The following is a 25,851-nucleotide window of genomic DNA, read 5'->3' as shown; positions in this document are numbered from 1 at the left end:
TACGCTGCGTTCTGCCAACGTGGCAACCGGCTTTATACTTGGGCCTTTTTGTCAAAAAGAAAAACATTCTGGGTTAGCCTGCAAATTCTAGACATTGCTGAATTTTGAACAAAAACACAAGTTGTTGAATTCCTCAGTGTATTTCCTATTTCTGCAATGTTGTTAGAAAATTTTAATTTAATTTAATTCAATTCAATTCAGTTTATTTTGTATAGCCCAAAATCACAAATTACAAATTTGCCTCAGAGGGCTTTACAATCTGTGCACATGTGACATCCTCTGTCCTTCCCTCACATCGGAACAAGAAAAACTCCCCTAAAAAAAACCTTTAACAGGGAGAAAAAAGGAAGAAACCTATGGGAGAGCGACAGAGGAGGGATCCTTCTCCCAGGATTTACACTTGATCGATACCACTTCTATTAAGATATACATAATTTCTTGGTTGCAAGGTTTTGGATGATTTAGTAGCACAAATGGAGACAAAAAAACACACAACTGAAAAAATTTGGATTTGATCAAGGTTTTGAGGGCTGGAGCTCAGTAATTAACATTGTTTATTAGCTTGTTGTTAGCCTTGTAGAAAGTAACGTTCTATTTTCAGACCACTTTACAATTATTCCAAACACACAGTTTTGTTTGCTACAGATCGCTAATGGTAGTCATGAAGACATTATGCAATGTGAAGACATTATGCAATGTCTTCAGTCATGAAGACATTATGCAATGTGAAGACATTATGCAATGTCTTCAGTCATGAAGACATTATGCAATGTGATAAAAGACATTTATCCAAAATAATAAGAATTGATTACATTAATTACATAACTAATAATGTTTTGAGAAATAAGTAAACATTTTGCTATGATAATTGTTTATATCTTTGATTCTTTGTTAGCTAGCACAAGCATTTGCTATTCTTCCTGGGGTCCACACACAAACATTTAAATACATTCATACACATTATAGTTACATAAACACAACTAACAGAACAGTTCATCCTATCAAATTAATAATCAAGTACTGAATAGAAACAAAATTGTCATTATTTAACAAATAAACACTTATAAATCCTTCGCAAACTTATTTTTTTCTTTTAACCAAATTTATATTCATTCTTAATGAACATAACTAATTCCTTGTCCGAATGACTTTAAATTATATTTATCCATCCTGCAGGGTATCAAATTACATTTCTCATTCATTGTTAAGGGGGATTTCTATTGTCCCTACATTTTGCACATATTTCGTACACAATAAATCATAGTTGAAAACACCATTTATGGTTCCTAAAATGTTTGGAGATACTGTGATACCATGATAATTTATGATCCAAGATCATACCCAGCAGTTTCATATCCAAGGATACAGTCCCTTGACATAAAGGCTCGGGGCCCAGGAGACAGTCTCTTACGTCTGTGTTAAATAGCAGTGTAAAGAATAGGGAGAATGTTATGGCTTCAAATTGCAACCAACTGAAATTCTTCAGTGTGCAAAGCGTGGAGCAGAACTACGGTGATCTTCAGGCAACATAAAAACGTGAAGTCTCTCTAGAGCCAGTGTTTGGTTTGTCCGTTCTCGGCTACTGTAGAAACATACCAGTGCAACGTGGTGGACTCTGTGAAGAGGATCTGCTCCCCATGTGGATCTGACAGGCTCATTCCAAGGGGACAAAACATTCTTAGTTTCAGGTCATTACACACTTATAAACTTATTCCTATACTTATTCTTACATTATATTACTGCCCATAGATCCCCCTAATTTCTATACACTGAGCCTTTTAAAACAAAACAACATTCATGAGTTGCACTTCCTCTTGTAGAATAGCTTTTTGTGTCTTTATACTTGGGCGTTTTTGTGGAGGTTTTAAATCTAAGAAAGCAGCATAAGGTTAAGCCTCTACTTACCTATCATCCAACTTCCTAAAATGGCCATGCTCAACATGCATATGAGGAGGAAGTTTTTTAATGTGACCCTGAGCCAGAGCCCAGCCACTATATGCAGAGAAGACGTAAGAGGCAATCCTTACTAGAAATTCTGTGCTTTGGTTGATCTTAGCCATTTTCTCAACAGCTGCATAACGATCCAATTCACATAAAAAATCCAGACAACTCTTTTCACTGGTAATTAAAGTTTCTCAGCTTTAGCTGTACCTCAGAAGTCCAGGATCAACTCCACATTCAGTATTCTTAGATCAGATAATTTCATGTTCACATCGACCACTTGTCTAGAATTTGGAAAGGGGTTGAATACAATGTATCCTAAAACATATGCTGTATTACTGTTGGTACAGTACACAAGATACATATACTACTTTACTAAATATGTATGTCTAACAACCATGAAGCAAGGTGAGAGCAAGGTTCCTCAAAGACTGACTGCTGAACATCTCTGCTCACGGTCCTGCAGTAAAGTGTAACTCCTTCAGTGGAATTGTGGTTTTGTTTGTTGAACCACTGCTCTTTTTCTTCTTCATCATCTTTGAGATCATCAGGTGGAAGATCTCTAAGATGTTGAGCATCACGGAGAGGACGGCCATCGCCAACATAAAGATAATGAAGATGCTTTTTTCTGTGGGACGACTTATGAAGCAGTCTACTGGTGACGGACAGGGGTAGTCGGCATATGAAATCTTACTGGGCATCAGTATGAAGCCATACAGGTAGTACTGGCCTACGATAAATGCCACTTCAAGCAGGATCTTGAACTGCAGCTGCATCATGTAGCTGACCAGCAGGATGCCCTTGAGCTCTACTTTGCCATGTTCATCTGAATACTTTGGAGCTTTGATCATCCCATTTCTACCCAGTTTCTGCTCCAGGCGTCTCCTCAGCTTGTTTTCTCTGCGAATCACCAGCAGGACGTGGCCCAGATACATGAGTGTTGGAGTGGATACAATGAGGATCTGGAGGACCCAGAAGCGTGTGTGAGAAATGGGGAAGGATCGATCATAGCAGGAGTTCTTGCAGCCAGGGCTTTTGGTGTTACAGTTCATGTTTGCCTGTTCATCTCCCCATATTTGATCTATACCAGCAGCTAGGATGAAGATCCTGAAGAGGAAGAGAACACTCATCCAGACCTTCCCCATGACAGTTGAGTGTGACTGCACCTTGTCCAACAAATCAGACAGAATGGACCACTGCCCCATGATGACTACGGGAGAGAAGACAAAGAGAGCAATGATGATGAAAAGAAATGGTTTCATGTCAAGACGGCGTGAGCCAACCTTACTTGTGTAGAATACTTTATACACACAACATTTCAAAGTGGACTTTGAGACAAAACATGGCAGAATTACAAGACATAGGATACATGCAATACAGTCCACACTTACCAACTGTCTCTATAAACTGGTGGGTCTATGTAACTCAGTAAGTTAAAGGAATTCTTGCCATCAGGAAAGACATGAACATTAGTTTGGACAAGATATTTTCATTACTAGATAACTTATAGACGAAAGAAGGAGAAATATATATTTGGGTAATAACGAGAACGCGTTATATGTGATTTAAAAAATGTTTTAGATTTAAAGTAAGGCTTTTGGAATGTGCCGCTCTCATTCAGAGTATAAACTGTGCTTGATTTAGTCTTATAAATCAAAGCAGCTGTACCTCTGAATAAATTGCAACAAAACATGTTACAGAAGCTTGTTAGATTAGTCAAATAGGTTAAAAGAGAACACAAAAGACAGAAATACATGTCTGCTGCTAAGAAGCCAGAAATCAATCAACCCCAGTATTATAAATAGATAGTTTCATTTCCTTTCTGTTGCAAGGGCAACCGGCATTAACAGACATTGCAACAGAAAATAGAGGGCCTGTTTATTGGATAGACTTATTAGAGTAGAAAGACTTTATATGCAATTTGTCAAGTGCATATGTTTCCAAAAGTATTTTTCCATAATTCATAATACCAGTGTATATTTTCTTTTTATAAAAAATTGAGAAACCAGCGCCCGACTCTAGCTGCCAGGTAGATTAGACTGATGTCCGATAGTATCTAAAGTCACATTTAGACCAACAAAAATGTTACTACACAGTTTTGCAACATTTTTCTACCCAAGACAGTTCATTAATCAAACGTCCATTCCTGAAGGATATGAAATGTAATCAATATTTAATAATTAATATGGCATTTGGACAATATTAACACTAACTTAATATTAACAAAACTGTTCCTACCTCAGGAATGACCACGGTCTTGTTCAGTCTGCCTACACTGTGACTGGGATTCTCTCACTTCCCTCTTTTATTTCAGCTGACATTGCAAAATCATCAGAATCCTCCAAGACCACACTAACCCGCCCAGACTCCCTAACGTGACTGTTACCCTGTAGTGTTGAAATGGACTGATTTTGAGAAATGACACCCCAGTGCTGACGCCAAATCAGCTGTTCCATGAATAATCCTCACTCCTTTGAACTGTCAGGTACCCTTGAGCAACACTCTGAAGTTCAAGCTGCTATGAAACATTGTACCCGGGGCTGGATTCATTCGTCGGGACGAGACCTGCTGTTAGTAGATTGTATCGGGCCCTGTGGCCCCTGGCAGGTTAAATTGACCATGTCTGTAGTTTAAAAGTGTGGTCAAAAGAAAAATCTGCAAGAAGATTGTTTTGCAATGCAATATCAATAATAAAAAAAAACTCAGATGCATATCTATCATATGAACTGACTATGTTGTGATTTATGAAGTTTTTAATTCTGTACAACTGACCTTTATTGCATTTCTGTCCATCCTGGGAGAGGGATCCCTCCTCTGTTCTTTATGGTTTTCCCTGTTACAGTTTTTTTTTACAATTCTCAAACTAGCTTATTTATTTTTAGATTCCAGTAGATCACCCTGAATCCTACACATTGGACCTTTTAAATCAGATTCAACTCTGAACTGGTTACAGTCCTTAACTGACATGTACTGACACTGCACACCGTTGTATGGAAGTAGACATGGAGGCCACTGAAACCAGCGTTTACGGTTTCATTTATAGATTGAGGTGCAAATTTGTGAGCAGATGATAACGAGGATGAAGAGAAAGAGTTACTAATTTTTAATTCTGACCCTCATGGAGCAGTGCTCCACATATGAAAGTGGCCCAAATCACATTTGAAAGATCAGATTCCATGTGATTTGTTGTTTTCTTGTAAAACAAAAAAAATTAATCGATCTGCGTCTCATGAACTAAATTAATCAGATTTGGGCCACTTCTGCCTGCAATTTGGGCGTGGCCTATAGTGTTCTTGTGTGCTTTCACACAGAGTGTGTCTACAAACATGACCATAGGCATATAGTCTGGGTGTAACGCGTGTGACATATCCATCAGTCAAAGTGGGAGGTAAGGCAAAATATGACTTGCAGAGGGAATTAATGATACAAAAATGTGTTAAGGGTCATCAAGGCCTCCTTTATGGGAACTCAGCATGACTCATGAATCTGATCATGAGTTTGAAGAAGTGAAATGAGAAGCTGTGAGCAGCAGACTGAACCGAGGTCAGTCAGCCAGACCGAACCAACAGTATTAAAGTATCATCCTGGTCAGTGTCTCGCGCACTCTGGCTCTTCTGTAAAGGAATTTATAATATCTGAAGCCTGACAGGTGAGTACAAGAATGTTTCTCCCTGTTTCTGCAAGCTATTGTTTAACATTAGTGACATTTTGGACTCAACCTTAGATGAGAGTAAAAGCATAAATAATATGAAATGTTATATTTAGGAGAGCTTAGGGGCTCTCTTCAGTCACTATTTTGTCAATAAGAGGAGCAAGAGTAAAATCACTTGCCTTCCTACTTAAACAAGGCAAGCTTTCATAAACTAAAGACACAGCAACAAGAAATGCAATTATTTATTGATAACAAATAACCATCCTTCTACCAAGCAACACAGTTCTAAATTAAACAGAATGGTTGCAACACACAGAAACAGTGGAAAGTATGATTACAGATATGGGTGATTATTAACATTAATCTGGATTTTACCTTTAATTGCGCAGTTGTTGAAGTGGAGTTCAATCATATTGGCACACGTTTTTGTTGCTCTACAGGGCTTTTTGTCTCACGTGGACAGGTGTTTTATTTGTTTTATCCAGCATGTTCTCTCTCCAGATAACTGCTGAAAACATTCCCCTTTTTCACAGTGCATAAAACTGTAAGAGAGCCTGGTTCAGCTCCATTTTAAAATCTATAGACAGATCTTTGTTGGCACACCAGGTCTCAAATCAGTGAACGAACAACATAGTTTATTTAACGGTCCTGCTTAGTTTCTTGATTTTTCCAGCTTTTCAATTTCTCTCTCATTACTTTCAGAATGTCTCCTTTTTTTATCTTCATCCTCCATCCTGTCCGTTTTTCCATGCTTAGCCCCCCCAGTGAATTCAAATTCACAACACATCACGGTCACAGCTGTGTGTTTGTCGAGTACTTTACAACAAACTTGAATGCAGCTCAGCCAATCATAATCAAGGACCTGGATTTAGACAAAAACAAGCACACCAGGCATGTTTTGGATTAACTGTAAAATATATATGGGGTCATGAGATAATCTGAGGCATACTGTATCATTCACAACATGGTGTACTACAGGAGCAGCTGCTGCTCTCTTGTACTAGATTATATAGATTACCTGTGTTTCTCTCCCTCATCTACCAGCAGCAGATTTCCTCCATGTTTCACTTTTTTTTGTTTTGTGTCATGAAAAATCAAAATCATAAAGGCTTTTCACAGAAAATGTATCACATTACGTTTTTCTTTCAGATATATGCATGATCGACTCGAAGCATACCTGTTTCAGTTTTACACAGACCTAGACTCTGACAATAGACTATAGTTGTTTTCATTTTCAATTGTTTTTGTTTCATGAGATACTTCATATTTCATTATCTCTGGATTTAATAAGGTCTTATTTTTGTAGGAATTGCACAAACCTTGATGAATAAAAGATAAGAGTAGTATGCTTAATCTTTATCCACAACTGTAAATCTGTGTGTTTCTCCTCTACTTCAGACATTAGCTTCCAGCCATGGGTGACTGGTCTTACATGTCCTCACTGCTAGATAAGGTCCAGTCTCACTCCACCATTGTGGGGAAGATCTGGATGAGCATCCTCTTCCTGTTCAGGATCTTTGTCCTGGGTGCTGCTGCGGACAAAGTCTGGGGAGACGAAGTGTCAGAGTTTTACTGTGACACCCTGGAACCAGGATGTCAACACGCCTGCTACAACTGGATGTTCCCAATATCCTATATTCACTACTGGGTCCTGCAGATCACCTTTGTCTCCACACCCACCCTAATCTACCTGGGCCATGCTATCCACATCATCCACAAAGAGAAGAGGATGCTGGAGAGGCTCCGGGACAGCACTGATGGTACTGTACTGAGGAAGCCCAAGTATACAGATGACAGAGGGAAGGTGCAGATAACAGGCATCCTCTTCTGCACTTACATCACCCATCTGGTCATCAAGATCCTCCTGGAAGTGGGATTCAGTGTGGGCCAGTTCTACATCTTTGGTCCTGTGTTCATGGTCCCCTACTTCCACTGTACCATGAGTCCACCATGTGCCCGTTTTAGTGGTGCCCAGTGTTACGTTTCCCGTCCCACAGAGAAAACAATTTTTGTCATCTTCATGCTTGTAGTTTCAGGCATTTCATTGCTCCTCAACATCGTGGAGATAATTTACCTGCTCTGTAACAAGAAGAGAGACACCAGCAATCTGCTTCAAGCTCAGCAGCACATGCTCAGCACACAACAGTGTCCATCCAACCAAACGTGGGGGGCCTTGAGCAGCCAGTATGGAGGTCACACACTGTTGCCTTTAACAGGCCTCTGCAATGATGACAAACACATCGAATCTGTCAATAAGGAGAAGGACACCTGATACATGAATTTCACCTGTCCGTTTTGGATAGTTCTTGTTATTATAGTGCTTAAAATCCAATACACATATTTGTCCTCTAAGCCGTAGTGCTTCTTGTCAGTCTAAATAGTTTTGTGTATATATATAATTGTGTATATATATTATTATCTTATATATATAGGATCATTTATGCAGTGTAAAATGCAATAGGGTTTAGCAAGTGACTAGTGTATACCCTTCCAAAAATGTTGTCGTGATAGGGACAGCCCACATTTCCCATCATGACTGCTTAATGCCCACTGCTGGTATGAGTAATTTGTTAGGTTTGCTGTTTTATGTTCCAAAATGCAACTAATCATTTTGCTAGTATTTGTAATGTGGTATGTGTCTGTTCAGAACATGGTGTCTTATGTTAGTAGTTAGTACTGGTTAAAGATTAAACCATGTTTAAAGTGGCTGTTACATTTCTTTAACCTAAATTGCAACATGTGAGCAATGCAAAATCATACATTACTTGGCTGTCAAGAAGTGATACCTAAAAAAAATGAACATAACATGCTTTGTGTACTTTTGTGTAAGCCTCCACCTCAATCAAAATTGTAATAGTTAAGCTCACCCAATATTGGATTCCACGGCAAATGACAGACGAGAGATAGAAAATGTCATTTTTTCAGTGAAGTAAAAATAAACTACATGACCATGAGATTTTTGTGATGCCACTTTGAGTTACATTTTGCTGCCATAAATGTCACTATATTATTCGGACATATCATAAGCCATTAGCTTACCAATTATCTTATCAATCTAATTTAAATATATGTCTTAATTATTAGTAATTAGTAATCACTTATAAACCAGTTTCTCTAAAGTAACCCTAACCCTCTTGTTGTAAATAGATGACAGTAGCAAATCTTGTATGCAGTTGTGGAATGTAATAAAGTACATTTACTATAGTATTGCACTTAAGTACAAATTTGAGGTACTTATACTTCACTTGAGTATTTTACCTTTTATGCAAAATTGACTGATCCCCAGGGGTGATTCACATAATTACAGCAGCATAAGAAACAATCTAAATAAATATGTTTCAAAAATGTTTATAATGACTAGGAGCTTTATTACTTATTTTGTTTTATCTACTTTCAAAGGGTATATAATCTGTACAAATTGCATATTGTGCAATTAAATGTGTGCTAAAGTCAGGAGACTAGTTGTGCAACTCTGTGGGCTTTGTTTAGGTATGTAATGGAAATTTACTGTGAGTAAGCTTCATGTGCACCAGTAAGACAGGTGCTGCGAAAAAACAACTCTATACAATGTCTTGTTTGTCTCTCTTTGACCTTCACGTCTGCCTCATCATCAACTTCATATCTTAGGCGCCAGCAGATGTAACAAGACAGAAATGTCTGCAGATACTGCCACATAGCCTTGACCACCCTGCCATTGTTACCCCGCTTATATAGCAGAGAGTGCAGCCTCTTTTTTCTTTAGTGCATTCTTTTCAGACTCTGTGTGACTCTGTGTAAAACCTAAGCCTCTTCATGCAGGAATAAAATACCACAAAGACACTCAATTGTCATTTGATCTTTATTTCAATGCTCATTGAGACTCATGTCGGGACATTAGACATTAACAGATAGATAGATTTTTTCCACCACAATTCGGCGTCACAAGCAGGATTCATAGAAGATCGTCCTGAGGCGACGGAGGAACGGTGACTGATCATCCAGGAGGAAAACTCCTGCCTCTACCTTGACATCTTAAGAGACGAGAGGACCAATCCCCGACGACTCTGGGCCATCTCTACTGAGATCCAAAAGACCTGATTGAGTCCATGAATCAACAAATAACCGGGTGAGACATTGAAATTCTGATCTTTGAATTATAAAAATAATCATTGACAACGTAAATTATGAGAGACAATTTAGACTAAACCAACATGACATAAATGATGAAATATAGTGTTTTTCAGGGTTTTTTTTATTATTATTTGCCTATGCTTAGTAATATCTGGATCATTGTGGATTTTGGTTGACATAAACTTCCTGATTCATTTGGGATATTGTGGCATCTTTTGTCCTCCATAAGAGTATGTCCTCTAGAAGAGTATGATATGTTAAAAGGAGAACTGGAAAAACAGAAATGGACGTTCAGATTAATTAAAATCTGAATGTTGTAGTTTCTTGACCTAAGAAACATTTGTGTAAAGGTGACCGTTGTTCACACACAGTGTTTAAAGGGGAAGGGGACGTGACCACGTCAAGAAGCGCGACTCATTGTCTGTGGTCAACCTAGACCTCATGTGGGACGCCCGTGTTGTAAAGTTGTAAAGTTACGTGTACACGCGCCTGAACTCATCGAATGGGTTCGGGTGAGAGTAAGGCTCAGGTTTCTCCTCCTGAGGGGGGATGCATTGATGTCATGAGGTCCAAATATGGAGAAGGAAGCATAGATTGTGTTGGTGTATGGATAAATTAATATGGGTTTCCTCAAGGAGGATCACTCAGCAAAACTCAACTAGAAAAGTTAGAAACGAGGTTGATGGGAGTGGAGAAAAGAATGAGGGAAAAGGAGAAAATCAAAACTAATGATTTAGAAGAAGAATGTCTAAAGTAACACCAGACGAAAAAAACAGGTACATCACCTTATTCTTTTCTGTTTAAGGAGCTGTCTAGAGTGGACACCCGTCCTCCCCTATATAGCCCTCCACCGACAGGACAGCAGCCCAAAGCCAAGGACGAAAGAAACGACTCACACGCCAATGCCTCAGCCCCAAAAATGGGACCCTCCAGCCCATCCGCCCTAGGAGGGGGCTCAACCTCCTCTAAAGGATTGGGTGGAGCCAGCGGAGGCCACACACACGTAACAACTCCATCCTAGGTCAAGAGCGAGCAGACGGCCGTGCCTCCATCTCAAGTCTCGGACGTGTCTGGCGAAGAGGAAGTTGTAAAGTTACGGTAGAATAGTGACTCATTTAAGGTTCTCTATAAGATATTCAGAGCATTAATGTCTACCTGAGCAGAGAATAAGGTCAATCTCCCTCTGTGCGGGTTGTAACCTGAGTTTCTCCGCACTTTGTTTCCATAGCAAGGCCGGCTTTGTGTGGTTTTAGTGCAAACTAGTGCACGTGAGCATTCCCCACTGGCTAGCAATTGTTACCGCTAATAAGGCCGTCCCGACCGACAGCGTCATCGTTGTGGTAGCAAGTCACAGCATGAATCACAGGCAATCCCAATATTCTCTTTGCATTCTCCGTACATTTTTCTGTTCATTTGATACAATAAACACATTGCTGGGCTCGCATAAGCATTACCAAGCTGTTGCCAAAATAAATAACAAGATGGTACCTGCAGAAAATGATGGAACTCTAGCTAAATACTAATTAAAAGATGGGTTCCCTTTTTGTGCATTAAACTGTTTTGGTCTCCGTAATCATTAAACCCTTCCCCTTGTCCATACTGGCTCTGAAGGATTACCTGCCTTAACATTCAAACTACCAGAATTCTAAACTACTGGAAGGCCATAGCGGGCAACACTAACCATTTATACATTATCTGCATAGAATTCAAACAAGCACTATAAAATCTAAGAATAAATTGATCCATAATGTAGTCTTGCTCAATGACCCACAGCACTATTTGATTGGTTACAGTGAGAGTAATAGCCTATCAACAATGAAGGCAACTGTGTATGTGTCAGTCAAAGCTGCGCTGTGAGCCAGTAGAGCTGTTCGGTGAATATAAGACCGAAGATAATGCTGAAGTTGCAATAAACATCACAGAATGTCACAGAAGTATGCACAGTAACAGTATTACAAACACTCAGTGTTCTACTGGGACCGTTTTGCCATCAGAGCAAATGTGGGCTCACATGTGTGCCCACATGCATAGTAGTGCATGTGGGCACGCTCACATGCACTAGAATGCACTAAAACCACACACAGCCGGCCTAGCTGTGGAAACAAAGCAAGGAGAAACTCAGATTACAACTGAAAATCTATGACCTGCTCAAAGATTTTTAGTTCAATGAGCAGGGGTGGGCTGCAGTGACTTACCTTTAGCCGGTCAGAATCAGTGTGGCTGGGTCGATGTTTTGTCACGACAGGGCGTGAGTTATTCTGGCTCAACACATTCTCGCTCAATTAAGTCCAGTAGAGCCTTTGTGAAATTGAATGATTGTTACAATATTGTAACTTTAGTTGTAGCACAGGCAGAGAACAGATGCTCCTAGATAGAGTTTGAATACTGAAAGACCCATGAGTCGAAGGACAAACATTAGTCTAAGCCCTATTTGGAGCAACATCGCAAATTTGTGTGGCTGGGCTCCAGTAAAAACAAGGTCAGGAGCCGAAGAGTGCAGTTAGCAGTGAGGGAACTGGGCTGTTTGCTGCTACAGCCCCTCCTAAAAATGAGAGCAGATCTTTTCAGCTGACTAGGTGGAACGATTAGGATCAGGAGGTTGTAGTGAATGAGGCTCATAGGCTGTTTCATCTGAAGATCATAGTCGTGCATTTGGTGAGCACCTCCTGCCTTAATGTTTTGTCCAACAGAGTAAAAAGCATCACACAGGCCCTTTATTACAAAATTGGCATATTCATCCAGGACCTGGTTTGGCATTTGAAACTCCTAAGGAGATTAGCGTGCAGACGGGCTTCTCTACCATGGGCCAGTAAGAAAGGAGTGTGTTTGGTGGACGGGTCAACACTAGTGATGTATACAAATTCAACCTGTTTCAGCTGGTTGTCCCATTCACCTCCTCTGGTATAGAGGTATTTTGCCAACTGGTCCTTGATGGTCCTGTTTTTCCTTTCCACCATGCCATCTGACACAGGATGAATATCCATGTTTTGTGTATTCCAAGACGGGCCGGTCTTTGATAAGATCTTAGTCAAACTGACAGCCTTGGTCAGTCTACAAACTTTGAAGGACACTGTGATGGCTGATGTAAACTTCAAACAAACATTTAGCCACAGTGGTTGCTTGTGGATCAGGGAGTTCATACAAGTTGAGGTTCTTAATCTATTACAGTCTATTACAACAAGTACATAATGGGGTATTCTGTTGTTAAACATGGTTCAAATACATTGAATTTAATAGATTGCAGTCCCATTTTGCTACACAACATAACACAAAAACACACACAAGAAAACCCTATATCATATATGGAGGGTGGAGGATGGAGTCTCACAGAGGAAATAAGCTTTTATGAAGTCTGGAGGTTAGGCAATCTGATATTTCTGTATATCTTTGAAAAGGGCAGCAGGGTGAACAGGTTGTGGCTGGGTGGGTTTTGTCTCTTAATATCCTTTGAGCTCTTCACAGGCTCCTCTTCTCACTTATATCACTGATGCCAGGAGAACTCTCCAGGAGAACTCTCCTGGTGATTAACAGCCACTTTATTGCACTCAGTATGCAGAAGGAGAGAAATGTCAGGTCTGTTTCTGTTGAGTATTTTGAAAAGATAAGGAGGAAAGACTTGATTAAAAGTATTTATGAAAATAGACACACAATATCTGTTTTGTATATAGATTATGAAATGACCATCTTCTAGATACAAGGCAGGTCAATGTTTGTCCGTTTGTAGAGGCGTTGAGGCGCTGCGGCCATGTCTGCATGTCTGCATGTCTGCAGCGTGTCGCCGGAAGCCCGCCCTCCATGTTGCCGTGGACGTCGCCTGCTGAAAAAGAAGTGCGCAGCACCACGGCACGGCAGAGGGGGCTCTCCACGGGGCTGAATACCGCAGAAGCTGGGCTACCATATACAACTTCCAGCTCGCGGTATCATTCTTTATCAACAAACATAACAGCGACTGTTTTTTCCTCCTGTCTTCGAATACAGAGACGTGCCTAACAAGGTAAATGACGCCTATCCGGGGGGGGCATCGACCGACTGAGATGTTATTTTTCTGGAGAAACCATGCTAACATTAGCCTAGCCACTTTTGTAACTTAGTTTGATTTCGCTATCGATAACTGAACTGTCAGCTTAAATGACTTCCTTTGCATCTGTCGTCTGTGTGACGCTGTGAACTCTGTGAAGTTGAGTAACTAGATAAGTTCAGCGTTGTTTCTAGAGCAGTAGGTCATTAAAGAAGTCCTTAAATGCAACTCATAGCTTTATCATATTCATTCATGTTATCAACATTACCTTTTTATGTCAATTATAATCTGAGAACCGTACGAGCTGTTACCATAGCTACGTTTCAAACCCACATGCGTTTACTGAACTGCTTTACTTCTTTACTACTGATGCTGCTGCGTCTGTTGAATAGTCTCTAGATCACAGCAAGGGGGAAGTAAAGCTATGGGTCAATGAAAAACATCGAGCCAAGATCTGCTCAGGAGCAGGCCACTTCTTCACAGAGCAGACCATTTTGTTAATAGGCGCAAATTGACACGCTGTTCATTTGGTCGGTGTGGTGTTAAAGCCTGATTTTCTTTTTTTTTTTTTTTTTTTAAGGAAATAAATCACAAAATGTTCAAAAGCAGAAGACACATTTCATTTTCAGAAGATTTACAAAGCCATTAACAGTAATTTGTTATATGACTCAATGATGAACTAAAGGAAGAAAAATGTGTTCTCTATGAAGTTCACTGTTTTAGCTTTAATTTGTGTTGGATGCCGGAGCACTAGCAAATTCTTAGCAGTATTACACGATTTAAGACACAAGCAGTGTGTAACTGCTGATGTAAATAAGCACATTAGGTCCAAACTTAGCTTTCAGGGAGTACAATTAAAAATCATGTTTCCTTGTAAATTGCCTGTTTTTTAATCTGGAACCAGTTCAAAGTTTTCAGTTCCCAACCCTGCTTTGATAACTTTGACTACTTTTTGATTGTAATGCCCATGCATTGAAAGGTTGATGAACTCGCTCGGCATACATCAGTTGCTGACCATACTAACCATCAAGGATGAAATTGTGTGACTGTCAAAGTTTTCTAAATGACACGTCTCTTTACAGAACAGTAAGATGATTAACTACAGCATCATCAGCAGTCTTGATGGACCTCAGCTGACGGCTCTCCCATGTTCCAGTGCCAACCTCTCCCCCTGCACCCCCACTGGGTTCCTGCTGGACAGGAAGGTGGTAGGAGCCCCCTCTGCGACAGGGTTGTTCCCACGCCGTCACTCAGTCAGCCTCCCCAGTGCAAAGTTCAGCAAGAGCCAGTTCGTCAACCGCCTTAAAAGGGATCCCCCAGTGTTGTTGGGTAGCAGCTGCATCAACAACAAGGAGAACCATTTCCGTGAGCGCTCCTTTTCAGAGCTGGGGGATAGGCTGTGGCCCGGCAGTCAGGCATGTGTGGATGGAAGCAGCCAAGTCAACTCGAGTCGCTATAAGACGGAGCTGTGCCGGCCCTTTGAGGAGAACAGCACCTGTAAATATGGCGATAAGTGCCAGTTCGCCCACGGCATGCATGAGCTGCGTAGCCTGAGCCGTCACCCAAAGTATAAAACTGAGCTGTGTCGAACCTTCCACACCAGCGGGTTCTGTCCGTACGGACCCCGATGCCACTTTATCCACAACGCAGAAGAACGACGCGGGCCCCCTCCCCTCTCCGCCTTTAACAAGATGGAGCGCCCCCGCCTGCAGCACAGCTTCAGCTTCGCTGGCTTCCCCAGCTCCAACAGCCAGCAGGACTGCCCCACTTCCATCACACCTCCACCCATGTTCTCAACTAAAGACCTGATCGAGTGGAGGAGCAACTCCTTTGCTCACTCCAGCCAGGACCTTGCCAGCCCGTTTTTCCCCAGCTTGGGGCCTTCACCTATGTCTGAGCCTCAGGGTCTGACCCCACCTTCCCCGACCACCCCCTACCTATTCCAGCCTACATCAGAGATCTCCCCCAGCCCCCCAGACTCTCTGTCTGACCAGGAGGGCTACCAGAGCAGCCTGGGCAGTCAGAGCGGCTCAGAGTCCCCACTCCTGGATGCCTCCCGTCGCCTTCCCATCTTCAGCAGGCTCTCTGTCTCTGATGAGTAAGGTGTTTGTATCCCTGGGCCTGAGATGGGAGGAATAGATAAAGACAGAGGAGGGTGGAGACCATTCACCTCTTTTTCCCTGTTTACAGGAGAAAATGCTCTGTGCATTGTTGTAGCCAGCGAGTCGCATCATAAATAAAAGTCTCATCCAATATTGTTAACAGTTGGTAAAGCAGAATCCTATTCATGTACAGGCCTACACTGGTGCCATGGTGGAAGGAATGTAAATGATTGTTTTAAGTAGTTAAATATGACTTGTTTTGGGCACTAGGAGTGACAGCAGGGTCTCTGTGCTGAGCAAAGTGAGTTTTAGTGTGTCTTTACACAGCCATTATGATTATGATAACCTTTGCAACAACCGTGACACCCTCCTAGAGGCTTGTGTCAAAATCAGTTTTTAAAGAAGATAAAGTGCTTCAGAGTTTATTCACGTGAAGCCAACAGTGAGCCTAGACTTACTTTTTCACTCTAATCAAGCCCAGTCTCCTGTTCCTCTCAAATGTCATGGGGCTGCTTTTTAAGAGTGTGACTGACAGATTGCTTTTCTGCAGTTGGGCTGGAATCCAGATGCTGTGTGCTTTGTAATATTGAGCTGGTGGTCAGTTATCATTCTGTTTGCTCACCAGAGACCTTTTCTTTTAAAACAGCCAACATCAGGGTTTTGTACTTCCAATGCGATTTAAAATTATCTGAAGTTGGAGGTTGAGTAAAAGACTCATTTCATCCAGGTTACCATAAAACATATTCTCTCACTTACTTCTACTGGCACACTTGTATAGTAATGCAGATAGTTGTGGGGGTTTTTTTGTCCAGGTTTTGAGATCTTGCCTTTGTCTCAGTACAAAGGAGGTAGGTGGACTCTAGTTGGTAAAATTAACATTTTATCCAGATAGGTGTCCGTGTCTCTGTATTGTCCACAGAACACACTGGAGACAGTTTTCATCCTGACTACTGCTTTTGTACCATTAGTTCAGATTACAGCTGTGGCACAGATTAAGGGACACTGTAGGTGTTGAACTTTTAAAATCTGGTTTGTGCCAATAATTTCCCAAGGAAGAACAGAGGAGAGACTTCTAATTTGGGGGAACTGAGCCTTGGGCATTATACTTCTAGCAGACACGTTTTACAGCAGTCGGCAGGTTCCTAGAGTTAATTTGCATGTTGGATCAATTCTCTGTCTGAAGTGACGTCAGCTAACTGAAATCAAATGCGCTCCTGTTGATTCCACCATTTGTATTATTATTGTTGTTGTTATTATTATTAATATTATAGGGCTTAGGCTGTCACTGCTTTTTTATCAAAATGTATTTATTGCTGATCTTAAGCTTTTTTATTTTCTATTTATATGGTTAATGGAACGATATAATATATATTTCCATTTATGTGAAATTATGATCTTCCATATTAATTGCAAGATTGTGAAAACCTATTTGTGTTATTTTTTTCACAGTTAATATATTACACAGCAATGACGTGTTTTGTAACATGTAACATATGATTTATATTGAAAGTGAATCATAATTTAAAACACCCAGGTTAAATTCTTTATTGTTTGCTCTTCCCAGTGAGTGTGTGGACAGAGAATGAATGCTCTCTGGGTTGACAGGGTTCTTCTGGCCGGGTACACAGCAGAGGTGTCTCTGTGTCTGCAGCGGCTCACTTGTGGCTCTCTGCTATCTTTACACAAAGGTGTTTTTTGTTTTTTTTCGAGCAGCTTGTGTCATTAAAGCATAACATTCACGTTGAATGTATACGAATGCCCATATTTTGTGGCAATTACATTGAATTGTGGCCTTTCAACCATGCATAGAAATTGCACTAAATGTATTATTCTTCAGACACAGATGCACTGAACAATACATTAAGTATCCATAGTCCTTCATAGTTTGAATTTGATTGATCTCAAAGTGTGTTAAAACCTCAAAATGTTTGAACCCTGTCTCCCACCTGCATCTTATAAAGTGTCAATGTCACACATTAACCAGAGCTTCCACTGTGTTCAGGCCTCTCATCTCTGCTGCGGTCTGGGTAGAATCTTCTTTCATCCTCTGGAATGTAAACGGGCTCTGGAACAGTCTTGTCCTCATATCAGTGTTTTTTACCCGGATGAATTCTCATTTGTTTATCAGTCACTGAATCAGTTTAACTCTATGACTAAACAATTTTCAACTCTTATTTAGAAAAGATGATGGAAGCATGCCTGTTTCACAGTAACTTGCACAGACTTACTAGCACTTTAAGTCAGCACAATGATTATGTAAAGGTTATTTTTGACAACTTTTCCCCATGAAAGTGCCTATAAATACATTCCAGGTTTCCCAAATGCTGTGCCTTCATATTTTTCTATAACTGAGCAGATAAAAGCTTAAAATGTATAGCTGTGGGTAAGCGATTCACAGGATTTACACATGAAGAGCACTTGTTGAATGTATTCTCCAGCAGCCGCCACTGTTACTACAGTTATTACTCTGATCATGGTTTGTTTTGTACTGACAGATTGCAGTTCAAACCAATAAAAAATGTATTTATATTAAATGTGTAAGTTCTTATAAATTCCTTATGTGATTCTGTGTAAACAGCAGACCTGCAGTAGTGTACTGAGCACAACACTGCAGAGGTTAGTGTTGAAGACCATTGACTACATGTAGCATTATGTTTCAAAGCATCCTGTAGCGCATGTTTCCCAACCTTTTTGACTTGTGACTCATCTGCTCATGCCATTATCACAGCTTATAGACTTAGTATTGAGATGGGTTGCAAGCAAGTTTTCAAACAACAACCCAGTGTGTTTTTCTGTCTCATCTGCAGGCAGCAAGTGTATCTGATTTCCATTTTAAATGTCACACAAAAGCTATGGATTTTGAGGCAGTTTAGGAATGAGCCACATCTAAAGTAGAGGCTGAGAGATCCAAGTTCTATTTGTCTATATGGACGGTAAGACTTTGTTAATTGTTCCTTCACTTGAATGTTTAGACTTCACTATGTGAATCATGCCTGTGAAGTTTGATCTCACATTCATCTTCACAATGGGAAATTATGCTATATATGACAGTCAGAGCATTATTATTGCATCAAACAACTATCGCCTATTTAAAGATATGGTCAAGTTATGTCTACTTGAGTAGAGAATGAAGTCAGTCTCCCTCTGTGTGTTGCTATCAGAGCTTCTCCTTGCTTTGTTGATATAGCCAGCCACGTGTTTGTTAGTACATGGGAGTGTGCCCACTGGTTAGCTCATGGCGGCTGCTCTGCAATGCTCTCATACGGCGGTTACAGCTGATAGTGCCACCTCGACTGGCAGCATCTTTGTGAAAGTGAGATCCCATCCTCCAGTTCTCCCTCAGGTAAACACTGTTAGCTCTGTCAGCACTGTAGCTGTTGTATGCACTGTTGGCGCTGTTAGCACTGTTAGCTATGAGCTGCAGGCTCAGGTATTGCCATGTTGAGGGCCATTGAGAGGCAATCATAATGCTCCCAATCTGGTATTATGCAACATTCCATATTAGTTTAAGACATGCACGTAATGGAAGGATCTGTGACATCAAAACCAGTATTGAGGCTTATTTTAGACCAATAAGCAACTCACAAAAGTGTGATGTGGAAACTCCAGTCTTCAGTGCACCAACACAGGGAATGGACTTTTCCATGAAGTGGGAGCTGAGTAGATACAATCATTTTTAAACAGTTATTTGAAAGCCTATCAGAAGCATCTTATTATTGAAAGCACAGCATTTTTCAGCCGTGTAATGATCCATAGCTCCATCTGGATTGACATATTGAGATAAGATATGCCTTTATTTTCAAATTCCTATGGCACTTCTCTGTCACCATTTCTGTCCAAGTGCACCTCCTTCCTACAGAGGCAGTAATAAAATAATAAAATATATTTTTTTGTTGATATAAATGTAACTGATCAGGCTGCTCTCAACAAGCAAATATTCAATCATTCATTATCCGTAACCACTTATCCTGTTAAGGGTACTTGGTTGCGGCTGGGGCTGATCCCAGCTGTAATTGGGCGCCAGACTATCATGCTCACATTCACACCTACGGGCAAGAGATTTAGAGTCCTCAATTATCCTAAGCTTTGGACTGTGGGAGGAAGCTGGAGAACCCAGAGAGTACCCACGCTGACACAAGGAGAATGCACAAACTCAACAGAGAAGGCTGTCTAGCCCGAGAATTGAACCTGGGCCCCTCTTGCTGTGAGGCGAAAGTGCTATCCACTACACCACTGTGCAGCCCCTCAAGCTAAATAATGCGATGTAATCCGTAGACATCCCACAGAATTATTTATGATGTTATCTATGTTCTCTTAAATAAGGAAGTATGAAGACGGCAAAAGCGCACAAGTTGCAAGTGGGAGAAGTGGTGAATGAGTCCAACAAACGGGGATCTTTCAGCCAGTAGGGCTTGTGATGAAAATCTTAGAGCTAGTTCCTTCGAGACAGAAGAAGTTTTGGCAGACCCGGATGTCTTAAGCAGTAACATTTATTGTTTCTCGATCGAGGAGAACAGGGAAACACCACGTGTGAATCACAGCGTACTGCTACCCAATTCTGAAGATGGTGTCCTTGAGCATAGTATTTAACCTTCCCCAGACCAGCTAATTCTTCTATATCCAAATAGGGTTAGTTCTACATCAGCCTGGCATGTGTGAGGATTCTATTGGATATAAGATCTAAACAAGGAAATACATCTACCTTTGCTGTGCTAGCAACAACATAGCCTCTGTACAGTCTCTCTTATCCAGCGTCTCCAACCAGGCGCCAGCCTGTTGAGTCTTAACTGAATACACAAGGTTTCTAGCTAACCTTGGCCTACCAGCTGTCCTAGCCAGCTCGGCCCTATCAGGCACATAGAGTGAGACTGGCTAAGAGAGACAGACCGTTGACCTGACCTACAGGCAGTTACCTTTAACCTACAAGAGGGAAGTTTAACATACAATAAGATAAATTCCTTCACAGGGCTCTGTTTGTTCCCTGTGTGGAACGAGCAGTCAATGTTGATTTGTCAAGTAACTTGCGTACTACCGTAACGGCACTTCCGTAGTTAATTTAACCCGGCCCTTACTGAGTTGTTTCCTTATAAGAGGAAAGTCTTTTTTAAAAGGCTCTCCTTGGAAAATGCAAATGAAGAGTTACTTTTTGTATATCATACAAACTTGTGATTTACAACCCTAGTTTATATGTGTCTTAAAATATGTTGGAAGGGATATTTAATGAACCTAGCCTCCGCCACTTATTCCAGCCTCATTTCCACATAGAAAAGTAGATGATTCGAGGCTCAGATCCTGAGTAAACTCAAGCTTTGAGGAGAGTTACTGCTTCCCTAGTACTCTAACCCCCGAACCAAACAACATCTCTTGTGTTGCTTACCTCCCAGATCATAATCCAGCTGCGAGCAAGTGAACTCATTCCTGCCCCTTGCTGATTATTTAACCCTGTGAGCTGTTAGAGCTGAGGAGAAAAAAGCAGGGAGAAATATTCTGCAATTAATAGCTGCGGAGAGGACGACATCTGGGTTTAGAACAAGGCAAATCCAACTCAACGCCTGTATTTATTTGCAACTGAAAATGAACAGGGCACTTGACCCACATAACACATGAACATCAGTTTACTTGTTTTGTTTAGTCTAGTTATGGTTTTATGTCTTCTGTGCACATTGACAATGATAACTTGATAGATGCCTACCTTGCCTATTGGAAGTCCATGCTTGGCTATGGATAAATATTAGCATACCCTTTGTGGTTTTGAAATATATGTATAGATTTTTCCAGTCAGCCCAATCACATCAATTTACAGCCCATAATCAAGCTGTGTAGCATTTTTTTTCCATGACTTGATGCTGAGTGTTGGATACAGAGGAGTACATCTGTGCATTAAATAAGGAGAGAGTGTTCAAAGTGTGGTATACTGCCGCAGAATATGGTTATGACAGACACAAATGATCACAATTGAAAAGCTGCATTTTCCCTGATGGAGCAACTGTATCCAGCACAAGTTGAGTCACAACAATTATTTTTCACTAATTCAATTCAATTCAATTCAATTCAGTTTATTTTGTATAGCCCAGAATCACAAATTACAAATTTGCCTCAGAGGGCTTAATAAACTCTACGAAATGTTGAATGAGATAGAAGAGTCATTTGGCTAAGAAAGTTTTTGCCACTTAGGATTGATTTCCTACTCTGAGTTGTTTAATAAACACAGGTCCTTGCCAGGTGCAAGCCCCTTTCTTTTAAGAATATACTAAAAAGGCACAAAATACCTGTTTCTAATGACAAGGAGGCAGCATGTAGATATACCCTCCAGCAGGACAAACGTGTCTAAACAGCTGGGTTCAGAATGTCAAAGTTCTCCAGCATACATGGATGACTTTAGTCATGAGAAAGGTCATTGATACAGAATTCACAGTGTCTCTCTCAGTAAATATTTATACCAGCTATGCTCTCACAGTTTTGGTTGCCAGTCATAAGGCTGGGCACCATTTTGCACCATCTTGCCATGAGTTTTTTTTGTATGCAGGTGATGATCGTGTTTCGTTTCATACAGGACATAAACGAGAGAAAAAAAGGAGAGGAGGAAAAGACTGACTTGGTAAGTCGAAGCACTCTGCTGTGCTGGAGGGCATAAGATTTGGACAGACGTCTTCTGTGGTGATAGGTGTTTGGCACCCGCATCTGGGAGCGCTGTCACCACCTATGCTTCTGGATTTATTATTGAGCTCCTGCTTCTCCTCTTTTGTTCTAAGGCAGCAGTTCGTACACTCTTGAGAAAAGGCTCAGCTGCTCATTTTATTATAACTTGCATATTTTGCATGTTTTTAATTTTCTGTTTAATTGCTTCATGTGTGTTTTCTCTCATCTCTGTTAAGAAGAAAAGAGTAAGCCTCCACATCCTGATGCTGTGTCAATTGCTGTCTCAGACAATCTGAATAAGACCGACAGCTCTGTTTGTGGCTCCTCTTGGCAGTTGGATATTTATGATGAGGATGATGAGGTAGGCGCCAACTCCCAGTTGAGTAAGAACTGCTCTAAGCCTGGGGATTTTTCTGTGGAGGCCATGCTCTGCTCTTGCTCGCTCTTTGCAGGTAGAATTTGTGGCTCAACTCAACTGAACACTATGGAAGTTTTGAAGTTCTTTGATAGGCGGTGCTCTCCATCACTGCCATTAAAATTAGGGAATATGTTTTGTTCATCATTCCAGTAACTTCCATTCACTTTGATGAGTTCTGAAACTACACTGGAGGATAATGGTGAAACAATAACTAACGCCCTGCACGGTTGGTACCCATCTGCAAATACCTTACTTTACTCTGATGGTACCTGATAAAGCTCAATTTACTAGCTAGCTACAGCCTGTGTGGCTGGTTTATCCTGTCTGTTGGCTGGAAGCTAAAGTATCACAGCTTTGGCTGTTGTTGTGGCTTCTTTCTACAGCACCTAAGAGTAATACTGGCCATGAAAGCAAAATAAATACTGCAGAGATCTGAACCCAGGTCTCTTATCATATATGACAGATATGTCATGTTACAACAACACATGAGGGCTCATCACATACAGCCTACATAGCTATTCAGGTGAGAAGGGAGCTGGGAAGACTCTGCTCAGGCAAGGTTCCAGGATCCAACTGTGTAGCCTGAGGGTAATCAAAGTGAGTGCTGTGCAACTGTGTGGAGTACTCCAGCACATTTCTAACCTGAGCATGAGTCTGGTGAGGGTGGAAGACAACCTGCCTGGTACCGGTCCCTAAGAAGGCACACCTTAGAGCCTCAAACTACTACAGATGTGGTGCTGACTTCCCATCTGAGGAAGTCCCTGAAAAGACTGATCCTGTCCATAGACAGTTTATTGACGTAGTCTCAGTGACGTCACCCATAGGTTTCTGCAGAGCAGTTGTGAAGCTCAAAGTGGGTGGTTCCAGCCCCCGCCACCTTGGCAGCGACCACACAGCCTAACTCCCAGTTAATCCAAAAATGGGAAAAGGGGTAGATTGTCGGTGGAACTGAAGGCTGGGTGTCAAAGCAGAGCAGACAGCTAGCAGCTAGCGACCTGAGACCACACCCACCCTCCACTCAAAGTGGACACGCCCTCAAGTATGAATTTCATAACTTAAAGCCTAAATATAATTTGAACGGGTGAGTTATATCAAAAATTATCACCTTTACAGTTGTCTTGTACATGGATATTAGCTGTAGAGACCAAAAGCGTTTTTTATACCAGGCTGTAAACATGTTTGTTTCTCTTTTCACTTGGGCATTTTAACATGGGGGTCTATGGGGATTGACTCACTTTTGGAGTCAGCCTCAAGTGACCCTTTTGATGAACTGCAGTGTTTGGCATGCGTGGGCTTAATGCCGCTTGGACGTGTCAAGCCCCTTTCCTTTTTTTTCCTGATGTTAAACTCAGACAACACTTTGGAATTTCTTTCTACGCAGATCTCAAAATGATCACTGCGGATATAAACCAATACTTATGCGTGATTGAGCAGCCTGGTTTGGGCGGAGTTGGTGGAGTTGGTGCACCTACTACCTGGGTCAGCGAGGAGGCCCCGAGCCGGAGTATGGAGAGTGTAACGCAGGTGCTTGAAGCAGCAATATCACCTGTGTGGAGCCATGTAGTAAAGGAGGGACCGCCGTCTTAAGCATGCTATTATAGAGTCCAGAGCCCTTCTGGATCCTCCCAAAGAGAAGAAAACAAGGCATTGTTAGAACCTGACTTATACTTGGAAACAATTGCAATTTTTTTTAAAGAAAAACTTTGCCGCTATGTAACTTGTCAAAAGATAGACAGCGCTCAGAGTCGGTTAAGCTCCTTTGATATAACTATATGTAGGTGGGAGAAATATATGATCCACAGCTTTGGCCAGAAGGGACTTTTGTACAGCGTTTCTATGAGGCCTGCAAGCCTGGGACTGCAGGACCATGGGCTGTAAAACACTTGTTGCTGCTAGGAACCTGCATGTGCCTGAGGCTGGGACCTCTGCTGCCATGCAGATAGGATCATGATTCTTGACTATTAGAGTTGTGTCAAACATCTCATGTGGCTTGTGCCTGGAACAGAGCGCTACGGGTAGGACATAACGCATCGTTAACGACATGCTCATGGAGAGGGCCGATAACTTGTTTATTCAAGAGACCTTATTAACTAAACAACACCTAGATAAACTTAACTCTGTTAATAATGATTTTCATGGGGCAGGGAGTCCACAACAGACCTAAGAAGGGGAATAGTGTGTGGAAAAATACCTGGTGGGGTCGTCCTTCTTTGGCATAAGAAATATGATCTACTAATCAGTGTGATTAGGCTAGAGGTAGACTGGTGCATAGCAATTAAAGTTGTACATAATGAGAAATATTTTTTTATTTAATGTTAGCAAAACAAGGATACATATCTTAATAAGCTCTTTTTTATAAGTACTTTTACCAAAGAAGGTACATAAACATATATATTGGTTGTGGGTTATATGACTGCTGATATCTCAGATAATAACTCCCTATTTGGTCAACTCTTGTATAGCAAGTTGGATCTTTCCAGCAAAGTGCTGTTACAAGTACACATATACCAGTGAAGCATGGCATACAACATCTTGGCTGGATCACTGTATATATACAGCTGATACTCATGATGAGGATGTTGCAATCCTGTATGGGCTGGCTGCAACAGTGATGTGGTCGGTTTGATATGTTTAGAGTCTCCCTGTTATGACAACCACAATCACAGTTATAAATTAGATTGGTCAAAGCTTACAGAACATGATTTTTGGCAGTAGAATTCACTGACTGATAAGAGCCTAAGTAATTGTTATACCACTTGATGCAGTTCTATGTCAAGTTTTAAAACCACAAGAGCGATCTTTTTATTATGTATGATAATATTTATCATTCTGCAAAAAAGGCAAAGAAGAAAAAACAGGCAGAGATCACAAAAACCCTGAAAATGAAAACTAGAAAAATTGCTGGAACATAAGACAAAGAGGACTAATACGAACTGATACCAAGACAAGGGAACACAGGATTTAAATACAC

The 25,851-nt window shown here is 41.0% G+C and overlaps 3 protein-coding genes across 3 annotated transcripts; 2 read left to right on the top strand and 1 right to left on the bottom strand.

Moving 5' to 3' along the window:
• Positions 1–293: 293 nt before the first annotated feature.
• LOC129106761 (gap junction Cx32.2 protein-like) lies at positions 294–4,212 on the bottom strand. Its single transcript, XM_054617980.1, has 2 exons — positions 4,180–4,212; positions 294–3,151 (listed from the first exon to the last, which is right to left on the bottom strand). The coding sequence occupies exon 2, from the start codon at positions 3,144–3,146 to the stop codon at positions 2,394–2,396; it is 753 nt and encodes a 250-aa protein (XP_054473955.1). The 5' UTR covers positions 3,147–3,151; positions 4,180–4,212; the 3' UTR covers positions 294–2,393.
• Positions 4,213–5,507: 1,295 nt separating this feature from the next.
• LOC129106760 (gap junction Cx32.2 protein-like) lies at positions 5,508–12,394 on the top strand. The gene is made up of 3 exons (XM_054617979.1): positions 5,508–5,590; positions 6,992–9,698; positions 10,509–12,394. The coding sequence occupies exon 2, from the start codon at positions 7,008–7,010 to the stop codon at positions 7,863–7,865; it is 858 nt and encodes a 285-aa protein (XP_054473954.1). The 5' UTR covers positions 5,508–5,590; positions 6,992–7,007; the 3' UTR covers positions 7,866–9,698; positions 10,509–12,394.
• A 979-nt stretch (positions 12,395–13,373) lies between these two features.
• zfp36l1b (zinc finger protein 36, C3H type-like 1b) lies at positions 13,374–18,357 on the top strand. Its single transcript, XM_054617976.1, is given in 3 exon segments — positions 13,374–13,657; positions 13,659–13,697; positions 14,804–18,357. Coding segments are annotated over 3 exon segments (1,260 nt in total). The 5' UTR covers positions 13,374–13,456; the 3' UTR covers positions 15,824–18,357.
• The last annotated feature ends 7,494 nt before the right edge of the window (positions 18,358–25,851 follow it).

Source organism: Anoplopoma fimbria, chromosome 18 (genome assembly GCF_027596085.1).
Source record: "Anoplopoma fimbria isolate UVic2021 breed Golden Eagle Sablefish chromosome 18, Afim_UVic_2022, whole genome shotgun sequence".
NCBI lineage: Eukaryota > Metazoa > Chordata > Actinopteri > Perciformes > Anoplopomatidae > Anoplopoma > Anoplopoma fimbria.
This window is presented reverse-complemented; position numbering and strand designations above follow the sequence as displayed.